At 40.1% G+C, this 27,849-nt stretch overlaps 1 protein-coding gene across 1 annotated transcript in view; it reads left to right on the top strand.

The window, feature by feature from the left end:
* The window catches only part of cdkal1 (CDK5 regulatory subunit associated protein 1-like 1), a 229,058-nt gene that overhangs the window by 135,602 nt on the left and 65,607 nt on the right, over positions 1–27,849 (top strand). Inside the window, exons 10-11 of the mRNA XM_035164365.2 lie at positions 2,562–2,707; positions 26,577–26,757. Of these exons, the coding sequence (XP_035020256.1) occupies positions 2,562–2,707; positions 26,577–26,757 (327 nt within the window). The remainder of the gene's footprint in view (positions 1–2,561; positions 2,708–26,576; positions 26,758–27,849) is intronic.

Here is a 27,849-nt window from a genome sequence, read left to right as displayed (position 1 = left end):
TAAAGACCTTGTCATTTCGGTCTGCTATGTTATTAATGACACTTTACTGACTCACTGAAATACTTGTTCACTTGAGGACTTAAAGCGAGTTTCACTTCAGCATTTTTTTGAAAAAGTCACATACAGAGAAAGTATCTATAAATGTGTCTATAGGGCAAAATCACACAGATCATTACCATTTATAATAATGTGTTTTAATCATTTATATGTTATCTGATCAACTGCTGACTAGGGAGGTGGCTGTTGCTCATTCCTGTGACTTTGATGAATTGCAATCAAATGGTTGTTGACTCTAATTAGATTCACAAATTTCATGTTCAATAGTAATACATTTTTGAACAAGCATACGACTCTGCAACAGAGGCGGCTTGGACTCATCAACATGTGATGATGTGGATCACGACAACAGGCATGTTAGCGTCCAATACACTCCAACGGATTGTCCAGTTCAGGCTTCTGTTTACTGAGTCGAGCTTTACTGAACTTTGAATGAACAGGTGAACAGCTCTTTGTGCAGCAGCGGCCGTGCAGCAGCGGCCGTGCAGCTTCAGGCTTCTGTGGACTGAGTGCTGCAGCCGGCCTTCACTTGCAGCAGCTCAATTCCTGCAGGTCACTTCTACAGTTTCAGAATAGAAAACCACAGACCAAGAAAACAGGCCATTCCAAACAGGCATTTGTACATCAGGCACTGCACTAGTGCTGAGAAAAGTAGAATAAATGATCAGAGTGGTAACTTTTACAATGCATGTACCTGTTTTTCTGTCACCCAATCTCTCTCTCTCTCTCTCTCTCTCTCTCTCTCTCTCTCTCTCTCTCTCTCTTTCTTTCTCACACACACACACACGTATCAGGCTGATTTCCGTCACCAATCAAGCTCCATTTTCCGACCAAATTAATTCTTTCTAATTTGGGGCTTCCAGTGGTCAACCCCCTGTGGTGCTGCAACTGAGCTGTGTCTGTGTGCGTGTGTCTGTCTGAGTGTGTGTCTGTGTATGTGTGTGTGCGTGCATGCACTCATATGCTTTTGTGTCTGTGTATGAAGTGGGGAACATTCCACAATAGATCTTAATTGAGAAGACGGACCGCAATCAGCACATTCTTGTAGGAAATCATTAAATCATTTCTTCCTCCCCTCTCTTTTGCTCTCTCTCCTTCTCGTGGTGATTAGCATTGGTAATGATAGCATCCTGATTATGTCCATCAGAAAAATCTGACATCTGTACTCTCTCCACTTCTTTTGCTGAGGAAATTAAAGTGAGAATGAAAGAAAGACAAAAAAACCTGCCAGCTCTATGATTAATGTGTTTGATTAAAAAAGACAGAATGTCACTGCTGCAGTTGTTTCTGGTAAAAGTGGGAAAGGAAAAGACCAAAAAGAGACAACTCCTGTTTTAACCAGCTTATTTTATTCCTGCAGGAGATATACATTGACTAAAAGGTGTACATTACTGTTGATGTAAATCTGTGATATCAAATTCGATTAGGTAGATCTCATTATATATATATGAAAATATTTGTGGAATGAAACTGGAAGAAATAATACATTTAAATCTAAAAATCACATCTGCTGGAATCCATTGAACATCCTTGTCTAAAGAATATCTGGCGGTGGCCTTTCTCCTGAAGTTAATATTTCCAACGGCACTAAACTTACAACCTACTTTCAGTCTTCTGTACAATAGAAACTGGCAGCATTATGGCCAGTGTGTACTTTTCCCCATCCATCAAATCCTTCAACAGAAAGCTACTAGCCTGAAATAATTATACGCTCAGTGTATACAGTGTATTTAACCCTCATCATTTTTGATCTGAGCTGTGAACCTGCGTGCCTCTGTAAAAGCTCTTTACTTTTTTTTTAGACATAAAGGACTCCTACTGAAGCAGCCTTGACTCTGTAGACATTCCATCCAGTAATACGGGTCCGCGCTGAATTGTCTAAGTTGCTTTGCTTTTATTTTTCCGATATATAAAAAAAGAGAAATGGATGTATGAGAGAGGCGGTGAATAGTGGAAGGTCTTAGGTGTAAAGAGCACAGAGAGAGGCAGGAATGTTAATGGAACCTTCATTTCATTCAAAGTTAACAGCTATCAATCACCGGAGCCATTTGCATTGACTAACCTTATGATTAAATAATTGCAAAGTTGAAGTTTTGGCCTCAAACACATGACTCCAATGGCTACACCACTTATTAAGAACGTCTGTTATTTTATCCTAAGTATACCCACAGTTATTGGTAGACTATTTGGTAATTAACGCTAATTGTAAGAGTAGTTATTAAATTACAGACTTTACTAAAGTGAGACTTTTGTATACCTATAGATAAAAATGAATCAAATTGTGTTCTTGTTCTCAGCCTATCAGTGTTTTGCGGTTAATTAAACAAATATTGGTCAAACGTTTGAATTGTCTTTTAAATTTTTGAGACTCATGGTGACATATCTAACTTTCAATTAAACATATATATATATAAATCTGTATTTATAATTTTTGTCTCCATATATGAAATCCTAACCCTTTTTCTTCCTCTCTCCATCTCTCCCTCTCTTCTGTGTCTCATTAGGAGATGGCCAAGATATTGAATCATCCGCGTGTCTATGCCTTCCTTCATATTCCCGTGCAGTCGGCCTCAGACAGCGTACTGATGGACATGAAGAGGGAGTATTGCGTCGACGACTTCAAGAGAGTAGTGGACTTCCTCAAAGAGAGGTAAGGCTGGATGAGGTCTCATCGAGGAATCTGGAGTCTGTTGCATGTTAGTGTCATGAGGACACGAACCCACCCTCATTATACGCTCGTTAGTTAAAGGTTTTGAGTCTCTCCCTCTGACTCATCATGTTTTTACATCATGTTTTACAAAAAGTGGTTGTACAAGAGTGACTTGGGCTCCACTTCTTCCCTAATTGAATTGTACAGTAATTTTAAATGGATAAAATTACCCTGTTTGCCCATAAACACACACCCAGCCTATAATAATAAATAGGGGAAACCTTTAGCAAATTTATTAGAAAAAACTGAAACCTCACATAGACAAAAGTATTCAGACCCCTTGCTGTGTAGCACTGTAAACTCGGGTCGTGTACTATGTGTTTGCTTTCATTGTCCTTTCGATGAACTTGAATGGAGTCCACATATGGAAAACTGAATTGATTATATATAGGTTAGAAATCCACCTACTAGTTTTTCGATAAGGTCCCACATCTTACTCCTTCTACAAGTGCAACTTACCAAACTACAGTCAGGACTAAAACTAAAACACAAAATCCATGCAACCTTCCGTAGACATTTCCAAAGCTTGGACAGTTCCCAGGAGAAAAGTGGCCTCAGTAATTATTGTATGTGAGTATGTCTGTTCACACCTCCCATTAGTATGCGTCTCCACATGTGCCTCAACCACTTGTGATTGGATCTCACTTCCCCGCTCAGTATAATAAAGAGCGAGCCGGGAGAATGGGTGAGGAAGGGGCTGAGCGGATCGATAAGCTGTGCTCGGCTCTGCAACGGAATAAGGTTTTACTCATTTGAAATGGAAAAAATACTCAGGAGAATAAAAATACTTTAATTTCTAAATGAAACTACAGCAAGCCAGAGGTTGTCAGTGGAGATGTCATGTCGTGGGTGCATTGTTGTAGTAGTCTGTGTAATCCGTGTTACATGGTGTTGAAGCAAACTCTGTTTACATAACTTGTCCAACAGCCCTACAGTATATTTTATTCTTTTCAAGACAAAAAACCCATTTGGTTAATTTTTGTCTGCAGTGATGCCCACATTTCTCAAATTTAAAAATCTCCAGTTTGTAAAATAGTAGTTATCAATAGTCTGTCTACTCAGTGCAGTAGCAGAGTCGCATCCCATAGTAGCAGAGTGTTATAATGATGAGAGGAGAGTAGACCTATGAGGCAGAGGATTTGGTGTTAACGTGAAGCAATAGCAGCCTATTTGGCATTATTTCAGTTGGCAGTTCACAGACACTCCAGATCCATTTCGACCGAGCCTGAGAGGATCTGCCAAGAAGAATGGGATAAACTGCCCAAAGGTGAGCAAAGCTTGTAGAGGAGACTCAAAGCTGTAACGGCTGCCAAAGTGTCTGGATTAAGAATCTAAATGCTTCTGCGAAAGAGAGAAATACAAACAAAACATTTTTATTTGTGTTTTATGGCTCATTGGGTGTAGACCGATGAGCTAAAGGGCAATTTTATCCATTTACAATCCAATTTATGATGATGAAGTGCAAAAAGTGAAGGATGTGAACACTTTCTGGAGTCACTGTGTAGCTATCCTGACCGTTTGATAATATTTGTGCTGAAGCTCCTCATATTGACTCCTTTAAGTTGGATGTTGCCCGACATCGGAGGCAGAATTTGTGAGAAACATGAAATTAGTCAGACATTTAAACATTTATAACTCAAATATGACATTTGAGATGTCAATGTAGCAGCCAACAACTCTTTTCCATGTAAAGGTATAGACAAGTCATAGCGTTCTGAGCAAAGAATCTCTTCATGATTAATCTATGTTCCTCAAACTTTGCACAGCGACCAACATACATGGATTTTAAAGCTAAACATGTGCATTCCTGACATGGATTAAATATAAACCCCCCCCCTCCCATAAAAATCCACGATTCTAAAACATGCACATAATGCATGGATTTGACCTCTGACCCCTTGCAAAATAGGAGAAATGATGCAACCGTAATCTTTTACTTTATGAAAGATAATCTGTCATCGAATTTGAGTATGATTACTTATGGCAGTGCACGTCGGAGATGGTGGATAAATATAGAATTGATTCTATGATAATGCGCAATGAAGGGATTCCAATAAAAATGAGTTTGGGTCACATTTCTGCCTTACATCTCTACATATTATTATATGATTAATCAGAAAGATGTTTATGTATGCGATGGTACAGTATATTTAAGCATGTTATTGCTTTTTCCACATGATAACCTCTTATTTTCATGAAATGAAATCTATTACATGACGGATTCTCTTCCATCCAGATCCAGATGATCATGAACGTGTACTTTACTCAGTGCAAAACAATGCAGCTGAATATGGGAAGACTTTTCTCCAAAGAGTTATGTTGGTCTGGTTCCCATGTGTACATACATGTCTTTAGATGGCGCAGATTAAAATAATTCTGTTAGCTTGGTTTACTCTAAGCAGATGAGATGCATGTTCTGCAGCAATCAATAGATTTTGTGCAACTGCTTTACATGGGTCAGTTTTCCTAATAATACGTTGAAGAATCTGTCTTTCTGTCCATCTGTGCTTTGATTTCTCGACAAACGCTTATCCCATTGCAACAAACCTGGCAGGTGTATATGTTAGTAACTGAGGAAGTGCAGAGTCCAATGTGAAGTTTGTTGTGCTTGAGGAGACCCTACCCCTAACCCTCCATTTATTAATAAACTGCTCCTTCTATTATCACGGTAAATTTTGAGAGCCAACCCCTTGAAATGGGTCACATAAAAACATAATTACTTGTAAATGTAAAACATTAATCATGTTTCCGGGCGATGGGATCACTTCATTATGACTCTGAGCCATTTGCGATCTAGTACAACACCACCAGTGAGGCCTACAATATCAAAGAATGAAATTTACACCTTTTTGCCTCAGTCCTGATAAAACTGCAAATTGTAAGGGTCGGATTTATTGTTAAACAAAATATTTTTAATGTTAAAGTAGTTTACCTTTTCTGGTTAATTAGTGTTGCAAGTGTTAGATTGGATTGGATTTGTTAATTTTGTTGCTTCTCTTTAGACTAGAATCTTGTTGGCTGAAGTGTGATTAAAATGCACATTATTGGTCTTTACTAAAACTAGGACCAAATGTTTTTTTCTATTGATTACAAAATTTAATTAGGTTACCATTGGACCAATTGAACGGAAACTAAAAAGAGGGAAGTTGACTAAATATGACTAAAACTATCTTCGACTAATTTCAGGAATGAGACTAAGTTCACACTTAACACGTCTGTCATTCTGTCACACCACCTCTCTCTCTTTTCACTTCTCACTCACCTCCCTTTTATTTGGCCTGGCTCTGTTTAGAAACCCAACCTAAGCACCAGCCACTGAAGCTCTTAATGCCCCGCACACTTCTCCTACTGGAAGTTCTACACAGAGCAAACTGCTCCAGGTTTTTCAGGTGTTACAGTTGCATTGTCGGCTCTTTTCCAATTTAGTGTCAGCTTTTTCCATACAGTTTCAATTGGATTAAGATTGGGATTCGTAGTAGGCCACTTCAGAATGAGCCAATGCTTTCTTCTCATTCATTCACGGGTGCCTATAGATTAATGTTCTTCTCTTTAAAAGCTTAATTTTTACTTCTGTGTTTTCAGAGCAGACACAATTTACTAATAGGCTCCGGTCTCTGTCCACAGCACAGCACACTCTTCCAGAATTAGGAATTTTACACTTTACATCTTGCAACCACATCAGGCAGCCAACAGTCCAATGCGCCTCACCCTTTTAAATGATATTTGCAATCATGGTCACAGGAACATCAAGCTATATATATTTATTTACCATTGGAAGCTTCTGATTGGGCACAGTGTGTGGTCTTTTTTAGTCTTCTACAGTTGAGGCTTCACCATTTCTTCAAATCCTCCCTTTTAAGTTCCCTCTGAAGGGGCCTTGGGTTGAGGAGTGATGCTGCAGTGTTTGCTTTAACACTGACTCAGACGCTTATCTCTCTGCTGTGTGTGTGTGTCGGTGTGTCAGTGTGTATGTGTCTGTGTATGTATGTACATTCATTGTTCAGTGTCGAGTAGAGGTCTCTCTCCATGTCTCCAGTTGTTTTTTTTAGTGTTCAATTGAAATTTAAACTCAGTGACACTGGTCCGGCAAAAATCTTAACGCACTGTGGTAAATGGTCATGGGAGACTCACGCGCACACACACACATGCACAGACCCATACACAAGCTTGCCACACGCAGGGTATCATGTCATAAGATCTTGTTTACATAAACTGTCTGGCTACCCTTTTGTGTGTGTTTGTGCGTGTGTGCATTACTCAGTTTCTGGCTTCTGTTACTTAAACACACACATGTGTGATGCTAGTTGTGTGAAATCAATACCAGTACACATCCAGTGGCCTCTTCCATTTGGCTGCTGCACTCATGGCTGGGGCGTAGTTTGAAGTCTGGGAGCGAGTCCAGGGCTTCGGACAAGCCAAAAAACACAACCAGTGCATGAGTGAGCTTGGCTGTGTGCGGGAATGAGTAGGGGTGTGCTGCAGTGTCTATGTGTGAAATGTAAACAAACTGTCTTCTTTTTGTTGAGGGGCCTTTTTAAAGCAGCTATGTCCTGAGATGTTTATCTTTCAGAAGAGAAGATGAGAATAGAGATAAAGAGTAAGAGACTTGGCGTGTGTGTGTGTGTGTGTGTGTGTGTGTGTGTGTGTGTTTGTGTGTTTGTTTGTTTGTTGTAGCCTTTAGAGGTCAATTAGTATTTTTTTCCACTTCCTCTTCAATTACCCTTTGATTATTTCTTAACAAGGCACTTAGACCCCGACCTTTTAATTGGACCTTGTAAGACTTAACAGCTTATGGAGCAACAACATAACACGTAATATCATAAGTTAACTTAATTTGAAATAACTAAATATTAATTTAAAAATATAAGATTGTTTCATTGCTTTCCTCAAAGCAGATATAAGCAGATATACATACTAATTATTATTATTACTATTATCGTGAAAGTATTTTACATATGTTCAGTTATTTGTACACTTCTCTGAACTACATTTTCTTAGTCTTTTTTGTAGAACTTAAAACTTTCTTATTTTTAAGTCAAATGTTGTCATGTTAATGAATGTTTTTTTTTTCTTTCTTGTTCTATTTCAAAATGCCTCCCAACATGCTCTGTGTGTGTTTTGTGGTTTGTGTGTAGGAGTAACAGTCATGAAGAGTAATTACTAAGCCGCGGCATTTCAAACTGATGCTTTCATGAAATCCTGAACAACTCAAAGTGCAAAATGAAGCTCTGTCATTCTGCGGTAGTGAGTCAGCCACGCAGGTGACTATCAATGTAGGTCTCCACAATCAGTCTTTCATGTAGCCACATAAAGTTCACCTGAATTGTTGAGACAGGCAGGAACCTTGTGTAGGTATGTGTGAGGTCAGGGCTTATCTGACTGACACACACAGCAGGAGACAAATGTATTTCTCGATCCGAACCACTTAATGCCACCAGCACCGAAGAGGTCACAAGGGGTCAAACACCTCTGCCCTCCCTTATCAGAGAAAACTAGCACACAGAAAGGCAAACACACATCGGACCTCCCTCCTTGACATCCCTCTCTGCTGACGATCTTGAACCACACTCTGAACTTAGATTTTGTTTTCTGCAGACAGATAATTGGTTTCAAGTGTTTCTTTGTCTGTTCGTCTTTGCATCTCTGTGCAAACTGACACCACCGCTGCTGAGTGAGTAAAGTCACCTGGTCCCAAGTAGACTTAGAACCCCGTAACTATCTTTGGAAGTATAGGAAATGAACAAGTCAGGTCGATGTGGAAAATATTTTTGGTAAAGTTCTGGACAAGATTAGAAATTATTGGTGACTCTTGGCAACATTACGGCTCAAAGAATTCGTCATGGAATATAAAATGCCCTCTATCTTTAATTTTATATGAATATGTTGACTGTTTTTTTTTTTATCTTTGCACCCCCAATTGTCACGCTTTGGTACGTGCGCCCAGGAATCACTCTCATGTTTTTTTCAGACCTACTGGTAAAATCCAGGGAATTGGCTATGGAGTTCACCCAGAGTTTACCTTTCACACATGCACAACGCAGCTGGAGGTTCTCTGCACAGAAGCGTTCACAACAGCATCAATTCCTCTGCATTATTCAGGCGAGAGGTTGAGCAGCCGGGTGCAGCAGACAGAGGCAGGAAGTGATATATTAACTCAGATGCCGAGATCATGTGTTCATGTTTACAGCACCTCGACACAGACGTCGGCTTTTATCATAACAAACTCTCATGACATCTTCGTCGGTGTCTTTTATACGTGTGTGTCACCACTTTTCCACTGGGAGATATTTGTTTTGTGTTTGTTTTTTCATTTTTGCATGAGACGCGTTTTAGAAGCGTCATCAACCCCCCACTCGCTCACACATTGACTTTATTTCAACGGACTTTATGCGAAGAGGTCAGGTGGATAAAGTCTGCAGAAACTACGGAGCGTCTAACACATTTGCATTCACACATGCACCTCCTCCGGAGAAAATACGGAAGAACTGCGGAGTCCAGTGCATGTCTGAAAGCAGCTTATGTCTGCATTTGTAGCTGAGAGACAGTGGTCTGACAAGAGGATGTAAATTGATGCAGTCCTTGTTACGTATTATATCATTACAGTAAAAACAATCTAAAGAGAGCTGCGGTGTTGCAGTGTTTTCTTGGTGTGTGAACTCGCTGCATGTGTCTTTCTTTCACTACCTCCAAAACAAATGCACATACTCTCTGGACCAGGGTTTATCGACAGGTGACAGTGGAAACACTAGCGCTTTTGTCCACGGAGGCGCTAAAATCAACAAAAATTAAAAGCTCCTTGTAAGAGCTTTAAACCTCAACCACAGCTGCAACAGAGTTTAAGAGATTTTAAACTAAAATGCAGCCAATTCTCGGGTTTAGGGGCTCGGGGAAAAAAAGTAAAATGTATTAGTGTGGACAGAGCCTTCTACTGTAGTCTGCCTGGGATAAAGTAGTTGTTTTGGTTGAAAGGTAACAATCATGAAGCAGTAAGTGTTGTGTTCCCAAAAACCAAAGCTTTAAATGTCCAGTCAAAACAACTGGAAGAGATTGCTGTTTAAAAAATAATCCCCCTGGTTTTCTCTAGCACAATACTGCAATTCTCCTGCAGTGCAATACAAATCTAAGTTGCACTAATTAAGTATATATTTGCAATTTCTCCAGAAACAAACCAAACGCTGCACTCTGGGGAGAGAAGGGGGGGAAAAAAGTAATTTCTCACACTCATGAACATACAACAGCTCTTTCGAACAATTTGATTTGTTCCACAGTTAAACACGTATCAAGTTTAAAGGTCTCTTGATGGTTGACTGCCCAAATCTCCTGTCACTGAAAGCTCATTCACACTTATCAAATCTAATGGTAAATCAGGGCTTCGCTGACCCTTATTGAAGCATGTGTAGGCAGACTGGTAGAGGAAAATCAATTCTGTGTTTCTTACGGTTGTAGTCATTATGAAAGACAGATTTTTTTTTCCCCCACCTTGGACGAGCTGGAGAACAATGAAAACCCCACTGAAGCACAAAACACTGTTGGTATGATTAAATTCAACGTAGGTCAACATTATTGACTCTCTGAGTGAAGAATGTATATTTTTTTCATTCAGCATCCTTGAAGATGTAATTTGCAGCAATTATTTTTAAATCGACTAGACCTAGGTTATGGTTATATATTTTATTGACTTTTGTACTTGCGTTATCTAAAATCTTTCCAACAATGTTCAAACCTAAAGAAATCGACAATATTATTCAAGGTAACAGAACGGTTGATTTTGGTCGCCTGTTACTCTCTTTTACTCGTTGATGAAGCAACACACTGCTAGCCTGTTAGCCTGTTAGCCAGTTGGCTGTTTTTTCTTCCACTGTTTTTATTGGTGACCCTCAAAGGATCACGATTATTCATTTCCGTTTGTAACCTTTAAACCTAAAAACCTTTAATGATGACCTCATCCGCGAACATGATTTGTATCCCAGTCGTGTCAGGTAGATTTTCATTGGCGATGATGGTGAAGACAACAACTCCCATGATCCCCCGCTGCTTCACGAGGTCATCATACCAGGAATTTTATTATTGTTTTGATTGAGAGCCCCCTGTGGCCGAAGTTGCATATTGTATGTTTAATTGTTGCCATATATTAGTTAATTCTTCCAGGTTTTTGTCATAGTTTAAATAAAAAATCTGATTTGATTGTTCTCTTAAATATTTTTGCGTAATTTCACACTTGAGGTTTTGATACAGAGCTTTTCCACTGAAGTCGTCCATATCCACAGAGAAAAGCTGCATTAGATATACTTTCCTTTGAATTACATAACTAATTTCTCCAACTTGTTATAACTGATTGTTTCATGCCGTGCATAATTCTAACAATCAGTCACATAATTATTTCAATAAAATGGTTAATTTGTCCTCGTCTGCCGACACAGACCATATTATTTTCACTCTTTTCTCCCGGCTTCTATCAATTAAAATCACATAATGAAGTACAGTCTTTATGTAATGATGTATGGAGGAAATCCTGTTATGGTGGAATAAGGCTGTTACAGAGCGAGCGAATGTGGTCAGAGGATTTTCCACAGTTGTTTCGTAGTTTGCCGTAATATAAGGGCTGATTTTCCCTCAACTACTCTATAGGATTAACTGTGTTTGAACCACAGGGGCCAAAGATGAAACGCCTGGAAAAGAATGGTTCTGCGTCTGTGAGTTGGGAATTGGTTGTGTGTGTGTGTGCGCGCGTGCGGAGGAGCAGATTCTGGCAATATTAATGTTGAACTTAAGGGTTCATAAAAGAGGAGGAGGGGGTGTAAGCCTTCGTGTTACCAGAGAGGGGTAGATGATGGGGGAGGGCCGGGCGCTGAGGGGCCCTTAGACCCTCTGTGGTTTCCCTCAGGGTGGTACGTCGGTTTCCCTGGAGGTTCTATGTTCCTGACCTCTGAAAATTCTTTCAATCTCAGGCCATAGAGGTCCTACTCTGTAGGAGACACACTCACTTTCATGTGAGCTGTGTATATGCTTATTTTTATTCCAATTTCCATATTATTAAAAGAAAAAAAAGGAAAGTATTCATCGTATGGAAGTTTTCAGATGTTTACAGTTGCGGTCCCACAGGAATGAGGATTTCAAAGGTCAACAGGTGATTAATCTGTGTGATCCCATCAGCTGACTGATACAATGACCCTTGACCTTCAACCTGACCTTCAACCTCAGACTCCACAGTTAATCTCCATCTGAGCGTATGGTTACCATTTTATCCTGTTTACCACTGCGTCTCTGGATTAAGCCATTAAGATATTAAAATTAAATATTCTGATATGCTTTCACGGTTTGTGTTCCCCTCACATGCTGCTTTGTATGAAATCACTCCGACCTATAACACGACTTCTATCCTCATCAATCTTTTTTCCTGTCCTCTTTTAGAATTTCACCCTGTTTACCCCTGTTTAGCAAACAAAAACATTCTCACAGCTGCACCTGGTTTTCATTTCATAAACCTCAATTATTTGACAATTTGTTTCATATTGTCTTAATTGCCACAGAAAAAAACGTGAGAGAAAGAGCTGTGATGTGAATACTGTCTCTTTTCTCTTTGCCCAAGGATGAACTTTCTCATGAATTCATCAACGCATAAACACAAAAGGCAGCAGAGTCTCCGGGTGGTCTCTGGACTTTTCAGCACATTATTAGTCCAGATTTAACATCAACTATTATTTACAAAGAGAAAAGAACATTTTATCACTCTGCATGTTTTTAAATATACAGCTGGTCCAACCCCGCTGGTGATTGATTGAGCTGATATTCGTAACTTACATTCACAAATCACAGGGGTCAAATGTGGCTCTCGACCTTGTTGTTGTTATTACATGTCACTGCCAACATGCCAAATGCTTTAATCAATTTCACTGATGTGCTGTTTAAACAGGATGTGACTAGTGACTTGGTTTTTCAGCTGCATTAGGATTTATGTACACACACGTAGCAATAAGATAAAGTAGAATACACTATAATTTATCCAGTGTATGTGTTTTCCCCACTCATAAAGATAATGAAGGAGCATGATAAGTTTGATTAAATGAATTATAATTATATTCAGGTTGCATTACTCAAAGGTTATCATTCAGTTATGACCATGAAAACCATACACATGCTTGATTTAGCATAACTTCATATTTGCAGCCTGTCAGTGTGCAATGACTTTTATCAAAGTAATTGTAACCTTATTATAGCTTCCTTTGATTGATCTCTAAAAAATTAACTCAACTTGTGTTCAGTGTTCACAGAGACTTGATCCTGAAAAAGTAACAATGGAAAATGTTTTTTATTTGATCTTACAACAGGTATGAATTGATTGCTTAAGCTCCCTCAGTATTTAAGGCACCGTCAAGTGTTGGTAGTGTGGTGCAGTGGCGGCAGAGTGACGCTGTGACTGTTGATATAGTGTTCTGATGATAAGCTTTCTGTCTGTCTCAGCCTCAGAGTGTAACGACTGTTTCTCTCCAAACTGTGTGTGTGTGTGTGTGTGTGTGTGTGTGTGTGTGTGTGTGTGTGTGTGTGTGTGTGTGTGTGTGTGTGTGTGTGTGTGTGTGTGTGTGTGTGTGTGTGTGTGTGTGTGTTAGTCATCTCTAATAGTCACGAGGAGTGACATGGGTTATATCAAACCTCCCTGGGTTACAGCAGGACACATGCATCAGTAGCGTGACTACACAGTGTGGAGTCAGTGTTTCGCTCTGTCTGCCGCTGAAGACATACCTTCATTAGTTCACGCACACGTACTCGCACACTTCGAGGTTTAAGGTATCGGCCAGGGCTAATGTTTCACCGGAATAGGAGGTGGGGCGGCAGTTCCCTGAAGGCAGGTGTCTGTGTGTGTGTGTGTGTGTGTGTGTGTGTGTGTGTGTGTGTGTGTATGTGTGTGTGTGTGTGTGTGTGTGCGCTTGTGTGTTTGGGAGAGGGGGTAAAGACAAGCGAGGGAAAGAAGAGAGGCGGGAAAAGAGCAGTAAGCAAGACAGGTTTACCGCGATAACCTGCCACACTGGCGCGACCTGTCAACATTTCCACCCTCCTTTTGCTTCTCCTTTCTCTGCAGCTGATGATTCAGCGAGTTAAGTCAATGAAGCAGTGAAGGTCTTTCTGTGCGTTTGGACTCTCAGTCTTTTATTGAAAGCCTTTACTCAACCACATAGATACAATGTGAGGACATATACAACAACATGTTTTTAGTCATCGCAGGCACCGTAACATCTCATGCACAAACACGCTTCTGTGTTGTAAACTCACCATTCAGAAGCTGCATTTATGAACACAGGTTTTCTCATTCACATTTTGAACCGAGAACCAAGCAGATTTGGACGCGTGAGCTTGTTGATAAGCTTGAATCCAGTTTTGCTACCGCTGATGTAAATTTGTTGATGTAAACTTGAGGCCACCATATTTACTGACACGTGTCTCAGAATAACACACTCTATCCTTATGGACGGCCAATATAGTCACCAACAGTAAAGCCACCTCCCTGCATTAAATATATTTATTCAGAAACCTACCTATCTAACTGTCAGTTACTTGCCTATATACGTACTTCTACTTACCCACTGCAGCCAACATGGTCACCAACAGTACAGCCATCTCTGCGCATTTAAAATATACATCCAGAAACGCATCTACCTACCTACCTATCTACCTACCTACCTACCTACCTATGGAATTACCTTACTTACCTACCTACCTACCTACCTACCTACCTACCCTACCTCACAGCATAATTGCCTACCTACCTTGCCTGCCTCACCTACCTGCCTACCTCACCTGCTACCTACCTACCTATATAATTGCCTGCCTACCTACCTGTGTACCCACCTACCTACCCACCCACCCTACCCAGCCACTGCCTGCCTGGGATTACCTTGCCTCTACCCACCTACCCACCTGCCAACCTACCTATATAATTGCTCCTACCTACCTACCTACCTACCTATATAATTACTTACCTACCTACCTGCCTACCTACCTACCTACCTACCTACCTATGGAATTACCTTACTATCCTACCTACCTACCTACCTATAGAATTACTTACCTAGGTACCTATCTAACTTCTTACCTATCTATCTACCTATCAATCAGCCCCACACATTTATCTACCCTTACATACTATATATAATGTATAATTTCCGACCTTTGATTTATAGTAACATCACACATACATATGGGGATCTGTTTTTATTGTTTATGCTGTTTGTTTATGTTGACTAGGTCTCTGCGTAGAGGTGATTTAATCCAGGAAGGAGAGATAGAGGGAGGGGGCTTTCCTGCCCACATACCTGTCTGTGTGTGTCAGTGTGTCTAGTGCTGTGAACTGGCTCCGTTTAAACAACAGGAAAGAAGCCGAAAATGACTCATTGACTTCACAACAAGCTGAAACTGAGGTGTGTGTGCGAGAGTGTGTGGCTGTCTGTGTGCATGCACTGTAGACAGAGAGAAGCACTTTGTGGGTAATGGCTCCCGGCAGTTTCTAACACATCCTTGACTTATTGATACTTCCTCTGGATTATTCCTTATTTCCTCCCCACAAGCCAGAACAGGACAAATACAGCTTTGTGATAATTACAGGAGTTAGGTCTTCCTTCATTAAGTTGTGTTAATTTATCATTAGGCCTCTCAGACCACAGTGCTTATCCTTCCTGCCTATAGTATAGAGAGAAAAGATCACAGAAACATTTGCAGGAGCATTAGGTTAGTGTGTCTGAATCTGTACAACATGTCCAAGCAGAAGTGAAACGCTGTGTTCACAAAGAGCAGGTGACAAAACAACTCGACCTTCATACAAAGCTTGTCAGAACAATTCAGAAAGCACAAGGTGTTCTGTTTCCTGTGAATTACATCACTCTAACGATCTTGACTCATCTTTCTTATCCGTGATCAGTTTATTTCATAACAAGTTTTAGACAACATTTGTGAGACATCACAGAAGTGATGAGTGAATATTAATATTCTCCTTAACTAACCAACTGTAGTTTATAATTAAGTCGTTTTAATCAGTGGCTACTTTACTGTTGGTTTGACTCATGAGCCTCAATCTTATCTGTTTTCCTGAAAGACTGAGGTAATGTTTGAGTTACAACACTTTCCTCATTAATACATTGTCTTTATTTGAATAAAAGATTTCAAGGTATTTGTTTTCTCATAATCACCCCAAACTAATCTTATTTGTACACTAGTATGGGAAAGCACACTGAGTCGTTTCCCACTAGACAATATACGCCAAGTACAAACTGAGATCAGGACAGCATGTTCGTTCTCATGTTGTTGGGTAAGATTGTTCTGCCTTTGAGTTTAAAACTGCTGTTACACAACCTCATGTCAAGGGTATTTTGTTATTATTATTTATGAATCATAAATTCAATTTGGCCCCATTCAGAATAAATATTTCTCATCTAAAAACAACCTCACACACACAGTGAGCTTAGTCTCAGACTGCTAACACCTGCATTTTCACAGGGACGCGTCACTGCATGTTGCGTAGCGTGGCAGTTCAATGTGAACATGTAAACAACCTCTCTCCAAACATAATGGAAAGTAAAGTAACAAGGCAGCGAAGTGCTAACTTTGCATGTGCTCGCACCCTCCCAGTGATCACACATAAGCAAACACACAAGGTCAACTGATACTCGGGCACATCTATCAGCACAGTCACTGTCTGACTCACCTTTTGGTCTCCCTCTCTTTCTCTCTCTTTTTCCCTCCCTCCCTCATATCGTATTTCCCTTTGACTCAACCGCCTTTGAGAGATTATTCTCTACCACACAGTTTCACTAACAGTTGATGGAGTATAATTTGTTTGCATGGGATTAGTTTAGCCTGTGCGTGTGTGTGTTTGAGAAAGCGAGGGAGAGTTTTTGAATTTGCCATCATGCAACAGTTATTTGAGCCTCCAGTGGATTTTCCCTGGCAGCGAGCTCTGCTGTGTTACCACTGACGTGTTTGTGTGTGCGTTTTTAAATTCCTGTTAACTGTAAACAGTCCACAGGGAGGGAAACTTGCCGCCTAAATATTAAGCTCGAAGGTTAAGTAATGTTTAGCGGTGTTGAGCTATTAAACCCTAAGGGACACACTCATACCAGGAACCTTTTCAGGTTATCCACTGTTTCAGGTATTATGTGAAGCTACGTAACCCGAGGCAGTTGGACTGTGAGAGGAAATGTTGTTGCTTTTAATGGGCGTGTTTGCACGTAATCTTTCAAGGAATATTGTTGACAGTTAAAAAGGCCTTCAAAGAGGTGGGAATGAGAAGGCTGCTCATTTTACTGGAAATCACACATTAAAAGAGGAATTAACTAGTTTCTCCCTGACAGGTTCTTCCTCACTCTCAAGAAAAGCCCATATGATGCTTAATGATTCATAAAATCATTAGTTAGTTATAAGCAATTAGTCGGTTAATTACTTGTCTAAGAGAAAACAACCAACTTCAGCATCAATCAAGTGTTTCTCAGGAGTGTTCACCCCTTGTTTTCTGTTGCCACTGCTCTCAGAGTTTAATGCTTTTGATTTAATTCACTAGGCCTAACTGTGAGTAGACTGTGAAAATATGTGTCTGCGTTGCTAAGATTGGCCACACTTGAATTGGTGCCCTGCTAACCTGTAAGCAAACCCAATTCCTCTATCAGCTGGAGAAGCAGTTTCTTCATGTAAGCTGGCCTGCAAACAGAGATAAATAAATAGCCCATTTTCACCTAACTACTAATTCCAAATGTCTGTCTGTATGTGGGACGCATATCTGGATAGTGCAATGTCAAATTTGGTGTGATTTGGGCAAGTGATACATTTAATACAAGTGAATAATATGAAGCATGAAATGAAACGCATTCACTATAAAATAGGTGCGAGTACGTTTGAACAGCTTCACTGCAGATAAACAAGTTTTCTAATTTTACTCTGCACCATCCAAACAGGCAGGTTTACAATTGGCACTGCACTATTGTGATCCTAGAAGACTCTTTTTAGACCTTCCAACTCCCTCTGTACAAAAAGAGACTTGTTTCAGCAGTGTATGTCATTAACAACATTTGTAGCTTCTAGCTGTGAGTAAGCAGCTCCATAGAGAGAATGCTTAGACTTAAAGAATTCCCACCATGCATTCGATTCAGAGGCTTTTTATGTCCAGCATTTACCCGGTGCTTTGATGTTATCCATAGTGCAGGTCAAGTCGGCGCATCAGGATGGAATGATGAATCATATGCTGTGGGTATATCAATGAAGGTTGGATTAAATTGAAATAAAATGTAAAGAGACGGTCCATTTAACGCCTGGCTAGACAGTCACGAGTGTCACGCCTTTGCGTGTGTGTGTATGTGTGCGTGTGTGTGTGAGAGTGGATGGTTTTGCGTGTCGTTGCTCTTATTACTCCTCCCTCAGACTAATGAAATGTGTATGTGTGTGTTCTCCTTACCCTTCTCCAAGGCTAATGAAGTATGTATGTGTGTGTGTGGGTGCGTGTGCCTGTGTTACTGTGTGTGTTAAATTGAACTGCAGTTCTGCTCCGGTGTGTTCGGGCTGTTTCATTAAATGATAAAGTTTACTGATGACTCCAGTGGGATCATTATTTACTTGGCTCTCCATTCATTCCGGAGCAGCCACCTCCATCTTTACAAATGACCTGCCACACTGAAAGACAGAGGTTATTTTGCATCTCAGTTTTCCAGACGAATGACTTGCTATTCACTTAACAACATGTTAAAGTTCTATTCAGAACCCTTCAGTGCGTTTTCACGTTTGTTATGTTGTAGCCTGTGGCTCTTAGGAACTGTAAATACAGCAGAAATATTTCTGTAGCCTTCTGCAGATCTGCACCTCAACACAATCCTGTCTGATCTCTGTAGTCAGTTCCTTTGACCTCATGGTTTTGCTCTGATGTGCGTCGTCAGCTGGTTGACCTTATTTGGCAGTCGCGTGCCTTTCCAAATCATGTCAGTTGACTCTGATGAAGGTCCAGAAGCATTACAAAAATTATCAAGAGAAATGGGAGGCACCTGAGCAAAATTTCAGGTGTCATTTTAATGTGATATTTCACTTTTTTCCGATTTTGATGTATTTGCTATCTTAATTAAAATATATGGAAATGTATGGATGGATTTTTCATTTCCCGGTGAATTATGTTCTGTTACTTGTTGTTATTAGTAGATTTATCAGTTCAAAACCTTTTACACTGGTAGAGAATGAAGTCTTGTGGTCAAACTGTCAAACCTCAGTGCAATTTTGAATGTTTGGCTAATCAGAAAAAATTTGGCTTTTAAAGAGGCTTCTTAAGGAGATTTGAGCTAATATCGCCTGTTTCAGTGAGCAGCTCAACTGAGGGGCTGCATAACAGACAGTGTGAGATACAAAGGGAGTCTTTTTGATCTGTGAATCCTGCAAAGCTCCTCTAGTGTTGTCCCAGAATGAAAATACAGAGATCACAAAGCAGTTGAGACTGTTCTTAACTCAAGAATCCTCATGTAACGTAGCGGCGCCTGCTCGCACGTTTTTGCATGTGTGGGGTTTTAAAAGTAATTCCATCATTCACTTTCTAAACCCAGAAGATCGACTGAGAGAAATCAAGGATTTCAAGCAAGAATGAGCGAAAGATTCAGGTTGAGAGAGTCTTACCGACAGTTTGACAGCTCCTCGTAGGCCAGCTGAAGCCATCACCTGTCTCCTTCCTTCTCTTAACCAATCATTTCTCTGTCACCTCTTCACACTCAGGCACACTGCCATCAGTTTGTCTTCTTTTGCATCTTTCAATCATTGAGTAATTCTACAGCAAAATGCCAGAATGGATCCGCTAGCTTGTCTCACATACTCGATGCATTAATTCATACTTTCAGCTGTTTTTCATTTATCCAAGCCGTAGTTGAAACTCATGGAACATATGTGCTCATGATCATGAAACTGTAGGTGCTGTCAGACATACACTGAACTACAGAGATCCACCGGACATTCTCGTGAGAGGCTGTATGTGTGAACATCCGGGTGAGAAAGTCTGAAGGAGCAGATGTGAGAACACAGCAGGAGATTCTCCACAGGATTCACTGCGGATTCAAGTGTGTGTGTTGTTGACGTTTCGAACCTGGACAGATGCAAAATGAAAAAAAGAAAACACATATCTCCCTGTATGAAAACGTGGTGTTATGAACGTTGAAGACTCAAGAGGGCTTTGCGTGAAATTAGTCAATGCCGGTGTCAATGTGCTGCAAGCAAAAACGTGACCGGCTGCACCACCCCTCACCTGAACGCTGCAAAGATTTCAATATTGTAAATACGTCTGAGCAGAGAATCGTCCACTGCGTTGTGTTACCCAACAAACAAACTGAATTAGATGTCATCATTACCTTCGCCCAACTCAGTTGTCAGATGTAAAATGTTTTTTTAGCTCACGGCAGCTGTCATTCCAGTGTCGCGAGTCAATTTACAGTCATTGAGGTTTGCATTAGAGCCAAAATGGCAGCCATTGTTTGGCTGTTTGAGCTTTAATCTCTTTGAAATCCTCCCGTTATCTGACCAGTCACCTGGCACCTCCTCAAACCAGTCCTGACAGTACCCTCCTTCATCCCTGATGGTGGAAGTGGGTGAGGAAAGTGAGTGATAACCAAGCCGACCACTTTCCCTGCCTCTGTCCCTGTAAATTGAGCTGCTACATGACAGTGCCATTACCTCCAGCTGCCACCGTTAAACACTTAAGTATCTGAGTGATTACTCTCACTCCTCACAAGTGTCCCCTGTTCTCTCCCTATGGTTCCTCCTGTTCCTCCTTTTAGAAAAGAATTGTTTTCTATTAGGCATGAAATACAATGTGCATACAATGTTTTTCATTTAGTTAGTTTACGCAATGATACATTACATGCATAAATGTATAGCAGCCTCAGAGCTATGATAAAACAAAGAAGTGAATGATAGGGTTGTTGTAAAAAAAATCTAACCTCAGAACGAGCTAAAGTGGAAAAACAAGCAACACTAAAACGAATCAAGACGAGACGCCGAGAGTGAACTGACCTGGATAACACAATGTAAATAACAGCTGTTTATTGAACATCACTGATTTTTTTCCATTAAATGTATTTCCAGCAGCGGTGATGATGAGCGTTAAGAATGTGACAACTCTGTGTTCCTGAGGGTTTGATCGCATCTTCAAAAGTGGTTTAATCTCAGGCAATCACTGCAAACGAAGATACGCATGACCTTTAAAAGTGCGCGGATGTGTAGCTGCGTGCAGGGAAGGAATCATTTGAGGGAAATGACTCGATGTGATGGCAGATTTTTCTTTTAGAACAGGCTCCTAGGAGTCAAGTTTATTTTGCAAGATATCTGTTGTACAGATGTTTTCTGATTTTTGAAGCCAACTTCACTGTTCAAATGAGTATGTTTTTTTTAAGTGTGACCCAGTAACAGTCAACACATTGGCAGCAGTTTGTAGAAATATACCATAACCTTTGCAAAAAACACTTTGTGCTGCCGAATAACTCACAGAGGGAAATGTTTTGATCATTTCAAAAGGTGATTTTAGTGCGTGTGTGACTGGCGAGTAGCTTTTGTTTTAGCAATGACTGAAGCTATTTTCAGACATGGGCTCTAAAATGTCTGGAAAATTGGGTCCAGACATTTTCTCGAGTTTGCCTTTTTTATTTCCATATGAAGAAAGCAGCAGGGGATTGTCCTGGTCAGACGCACTCACAACAACAGGAGCATTGTTGTGCATGTGGAACATTTAGGTGAATGGTGGCGTCTGGGTTGAGTATGCAAGAGGGGACATGACGTATAAATTCCACGATGGAAATCACATGTTTTTGTTTACAGCTCATCGACACCAACATCAGCCCCTATTGTCAAAACCCCTCAAATCTCATTGTCTTTCCTGAGATATTTGAATTCCATCCGTTGAAACATCATCAATACACCCACTCGCTGGCTGTGAGTATTTCAGAAATGTTCCAGCTGTATTCTCAGGTGGATATTTTTGGGAGATTTCACAAGAGCTGGTAGGAAAAGTTCCAGAAAATGTCTGGACCAACTGACTCGGACATTTGGGTTCTCACATTCAGTCCATCTGGAAAATGTCAGGTTTTCTGGTAAAACTGTAGTGTAGATTGGTAGTATTAAGGAGACAGTTAAACGACCAAAAAAAACAATGGATGGGTTGACGGTTATTGATATAGATTTTATATTATAGTTTAAAGAGATTTAGCTTGTTTTTTTAATAACTGGACTGGAAAGATGTCTCTTAAAAGTAAACTTCACTGTTCATTCTCGCATAAGCATTGATTTATTCAAACATAATGTTCGCACAATATGTTTCTACAAAGTACAAACTTTAATCCTTATAGAATTTCACATCACCCCACTGCTGTTCTCTCTGTCTCTCTCACTCTCTCTCACACACACACACACACACACACACACACACACACACACACACACACACACACACACACACACACACACTATAGTTTAGTTGAGCCGTCAGCTCACATGCAAATGTGATTTTATTTAGGAGTTGTGTTTCCTCAAGACAGCAGCTTTCCAAACTATATACATTTGACAACAAACCTCCCCACAGCACACTGCCTCCCCATCTACATCTCTTCATCTCTCTCTCTCTCTCCTCCTCACCTCGTCTCTCTCTCTTTCTCTTCACTGTCCGACTCCTACGCTGCAGCGGCCCCACTGTGCCACACATTATCATTTCAGAGAACACACACACACACACAGCGTGTACGCTGCAGCCCAGATGGGTAGCATGGTCTCTTTCCGACAGATGAATTGGTAAATATTTACCTTCCCAGATTGTCTTTCTTCCACGCTCATCCCTCCATCCCTCCACCCATCGCCTTCCTCTCTACACCTCCGTGCCACACTCATCTGTTTGTTCCTTGCTGTCGTTTTTTTCAGGGTTCTTCTGTCCCAATGGTCTCGCCTTCATCTTATCGTGGGGGCCTCTCACAGGCATCTGTTGTGCAAACACGCTTGCATACACATGCACATCTTTTGAATATATGATGAGGAGGATGACTGGATGTGTATTGAAACATACACACACATGTACGGACGTGTGAGGGCCTCCGCAAACAAAGAGTTGATAATAATTGTGCCGTAGACAATGGCATGTTTTATGAAGCTTAATTCAGCCTATTGAGGCAGATGGGGGACCGACTGTGTACTTATCTTGAGTTTTAATTAAATGACTTTAGTCTCTCATGAACACATTTTCCCTGTGTAAATGCTCGCACAGTCGGGTATCACACTATGGCTCTGGGAGGCAGGGATCCAGTCTCGTTGCCTCCATGGGGCAGGAACACAAACACGCCCTATTATCTCTTTTTGATTTAGGGGCTTTAGGTGATGTACCGACTGCTTTCTTTGTCTGAGGCAGTGACAGGCATCTGTTGTGCAAACACGCTTGCATACACATGCACATCTTTCACTTTTTTATAAATAGCGACATAGGGATCACACATTATCTCAAGTAAAGTTTTTTTTAGTTTACACAAGTATGTGTGTTGTAGTCTTAACTGTATTTTCCCTGTGTTTCGTCTCTACTTGAACTGATGCTCCCTGCATCACACAGCATCACATTCTTGTTTTTTGTTAAACAATACTTTCGCTGATATAGTTCTGAAATCAATATGTATTGATGGTGAGTCCTTCCCCAGCCTGACACACCAGATAATGTCTCATTTGATAGATCCTGTTCCGTTGTGCTCTGTTTATCTCCTCTCCACACACCAAAGAGACTAATCTTGCTCTGTCAGTGTTTTTAGGTTACTTTGCTTACATCTCTCGCAGTTTATCAGTTAGATCATTATTTTTAAACCTTTTTTTAAATATGTATTATCAGAAATGTTTTCATGTCCATTTTCTTGCAGGAATTTACATTTATCTTACTAATGTTGCACACATTTGAAATCAAGTCATTTTGAGCTCTAATTAACATTGGATAGGTTGCATGAATATATACAGCTGTTGTGACATTTAAACAGAAATGTGATACAAATAAAAAAAAATATTACAATGTGATGGGCTTGTTGGGTGAAAAAAAACCTGCAAATATTCTCCACTGTTTAAATTATGTCCAGTACTTTGTGACAAAAGTTTGCTGACGGTCAGACAAACAAAGCTGTTTCTCATCTTTGACGTTTTAAAAATAGCCGTCTTCCTGTGTCGGTCTAATTGAAAGCAAGTTGAGCTAGAGCCTAATCTTTATCTATGTGTGTCTCTATTATTCACACTCTGCTTTTGAAAGGTGAACAATAACAAGATACATTTTTCCTTTCTCATTTTTTTTTACCTAGGAGAGTATCAGTGTGGTTCTTGTCCATTAATATCCCACATCACACCTCCGTCACTCTTAGATCAGAGGGACACAGAGGTGTTAAAATCACTGTGTGTGCGCAAGTTATTTTTCCGCATTGGCCTCCACCTTAGGAAAATCCACAGAAGCCAATTCACACCAGTCTCTCTTTCTTCTCACATTATTCTATCTTGGTGTATTAGTTTGCTTCCTTAGTACAAGACTGAAAAAGACACCAGCCACCTGCAGTGTATACGTCTTTACCACGAGCACCAAAGGGCCGTATAGCAAATTAGATAAACAAGCCCCAGGGAGATGAGAACGACAGTTATCTATTAAGTCCAGAAAAAAAGTGCTTATTTGTTTACATATCCAATCTTATTCACCTTCCCTCACTATACTGTCATTAATAAAACAGCTTGAGGGAACACATTATAGACATTTTATACTCATGTGATGAGAGAATTAAATAGCAATAAATAAATGATGTGAATTTATTCAAAAATATATTTTATCCCTCTAGGAGAATAATGTATTTGACTAAACTTACTCACCTTCAAACCTGCTTCGTTCTGATGAAAGCAGTGTGGGTGCACACTGTCAGAACCACAGCTCCGAAAACTGAACTATTTCTTCCCATTTCATTACACGTTGCTTGATTAATTATTGTTGGAGCCTACAGGCGGCAAACAGTCCTTTGTTTACCCACAAAGTGAAGGATTAAAAACATGCATTTTGAGTTCAGTACTCAGGGGGTTTAGAACCACGGCTTGAGGGCATCCCAAGAATTAAATTTTAATCACAAATAGAGCATTATTCATTCATTTAGTCATTTAACTATTCCGTGCTTGGATTTTTGTGTTTTGTTTTTAATTTATGTAGTTTTGCTTTTCCATAGGGTAGTGGTCAGGCAGATCTGAGAGGTCAAGGATGCCTGTGCCTGCAGGCCATTGGTTAATATTAATGACCATCGGCAAATTGGAACTCATCAATAGGTCAGAGGTTATCATAGGGTTGCAGATGCAGGAAGTTAATGTAATTAAAGATGCATCATGTTGTCGATTGCAGAGAAAGTGTCTCTTCCAGTCCTTTTCTCAGTGTCTTTGTTGAGCTGTCTCTCGCTTCGCTGGTCTGTCATGTATGTTTGTCTATGTGTGTTTGTCTCTTGTTTGAATGTGCATTGTGTGTACACCTCTGCAGCCATGTGTCTTTAGAGAGGTGTTTGTTCATTAATGTGTGAAGGAAGGTGAAGAGAGAGATTGTCAAGAATAAAGATAAAATAAGGGAATGGTCTTCCTCTTCCATTCCATCCTAAAGATTTTTCAGAATAAATCTGTGCGTTTTTTGTTACTACTTAAGTCATGACTTCTTCTTAGATATTTCTCACTAAATAACACGACACATTATAAATAACATTGAGAGGCTCCAGTTTCCCTCCTATTCCACTGCATTTAGAGCTTTGATAGAAATCTTGTAATCAATAGTGTAGCTCACTTGTATTGAGAATGATTTCCAATTAATTCTGCATTTGATACCTGTTTCAGTCTGACTTGACTCGAGCAAGAAGGCAATTGGAAAGCCAGCTTATGACGTTTTTTATAACATCACATTACTAATTTCCCTCATTTATGACAACTGACAGCTACTGAATACGTTTGGCATCAAGACTCATCATTGAAACCATATGGCATCATATATTTCAAAGGGAATGTCAAGTATGTATCTTAGGATACATGGTTTTCAGACAGACATCAGTGACTTAGCCTGGGAGATCTTCTATAAGCCATCCGAGTGCTGTCAATACAAACAAAATACATAAAACAAATCAATGCATCTATTCCCAGACCCCACCAACTACAATTAATCCAATGAGCCAGCGGGTCAATAATCAATAGCTAACGATTGGCAGCAGAGGTTGCTAATCAGGTTTTGATTGGCTGAAAGAGTCAGTTGGGAAAGACTGTAACCTTCTGTTCTGCTGCAGTGCTTCACCTAGTTTGTCAAAGGCATTTGTCAACGATGGGAAAATGTCAGTGAATCGCAAACTGCAGAGTAATTTTAGATAATTGATCTAAAAGTAGTTTGAGGTTAATGAATGTCAGACTGAACTTTACGATGTATGCTGTTTGGCTGTTTGTCTTTTTTATATTATGAGATGTCCTCAAGAGTTTTGTCTGCGGTATAGGACGTGGATATCCATGATTCTTTCTGATTGAATTATAAACAATCAAAACTAAATATTTAATGTGGAGTAACACAACAATACTATGTGACAGATTGTGTGCAACCAAGTGCTGTAGCGTGGCTACACGCGTTTGTCTTAATATTAAAAAAGGTTGCGGATCAGACTCGCTATTTCCTAGCAACACCAGAAGTGAAACAGATGTTCAGCCTTTCTCGTCCCAGCACCAGATGTTTTTAAACCATAATTTTACAGCCAGGAAATAACAACTTTAATATGTGAGCCTGAACGCCCACCTCTCTCTCTGTCTGACTCTCCCTTAGGGTCCCAGGTGTAACCATCGCTACTGATATAATCTGCGGTTTTCCCGGTGAGACAGAGGAAGACTTCCAGGAGACGGTAGACTTGGTGAAATGCTACAGATTCCCCAGTCTCTTCATCAACCAGTTCTACCCCCGACCTGGTACACCTGCCGCCAAGATGGAGCAAGTACCAGCACAAGTGGTGAGTGTGGGACAAGGACAGAAAAAGACTCTTTCAATACCGTTTTAATAGTCATCTAATAAACATCATATGACTTTATAATGATTTTAAGATGGATTAAATTGGAGGTAAAACCAGTATTTAAAAAAATTCATTAATAACAGCTGCAACTGTATAATGAGTAGGAACACACACATACTGTAAAGACATTTATTATTTGTAGATGTGTGTACATGCTGTGTGTGCATATACTCTATTGCATGTGCGCACACAAATTTGCATGTGTGTGAGAAAACACCGACCAGCCTCCTGTCATCTGAAAACGTAAAAGCCCGTTCCAGTTCTGTCATGACTTCTGTATGACTATGAATTTTAATATTGCTAATCCTGAAAGCCGTAAGAAGTGTGTGTGTGATAAGTGCGTACGAGTTACAGTGTCTCACTGTCCCCTCAAGACGGACAGACTGACACAGTCGGTCTTCATATAATATTATACATATACAGTGTTAATGTGAAAATGTTAAAGCCTGAATTTGAGTTGAAGGAGACTTATTTAGCTTCTCTTTCTTTTAGAGTGTTTTATGTTTTTTTTTGTGTATGTGACAGTTCAGCAAAGTTAAAAAGCCCAAAATCTGTGGTAAAGGAAGATCCTTTCCACATCAGAAAACTCTGCTCCTGAAGCTCGTAAAATGACTCATCAGTAGTCCAGCAGATTGTGGCCAATCAGAGCAGACTTGGCTTAATCAGGAGGGAGGTCTTCAGACAGGAGCTACAATCAAGTGTTTACAGAGGCTGAAACGAGGCGCTGCAGCAATAGACTGTATGAGGAAAGTGATGCATTAGAGCATGTAAAACTTTTCAAGTTATAACCCAAATCTAAATGATGACCCTGAATATGAGCATAATATGTCTCCTTTAAAGTTTTACTGCTGGGAGTGAACTGGAATCAGAAAGTCCAAATCTGTTCAGAGGTGATAACACTTTGTTGGGATGAACAAACATCAACTGACTGTGAAAGAATAAAACATCTGCCATCTAAGCCAACATGTCCTCAGCTGCTTTATCTCCTTAAACCAACATTATCCCAATAGCCAGAAAGGGTGGGGAAACCTT

The sequence above is a fragment of the Hippoglossus stenolepis genome, chromosome 8 (assembly GCF_022539355.2).
Source record: "Hippoglossus stenolepis isolate QCI-W04-F060 chromosome 8, HSTE1.2, whole genome shotgun sequence".
Taxonomy (NCBI): domain Eukaryota; kingdom Metazoa; phylum Chordata; class Actinopteri; order Pleuronectiformes; family Pleuronectidae; genus Hippoglossus; species Hippoglossus stenolepis.
This window is presented reverse-complemented; position numbering and strand designations above follow the sequence as displayed.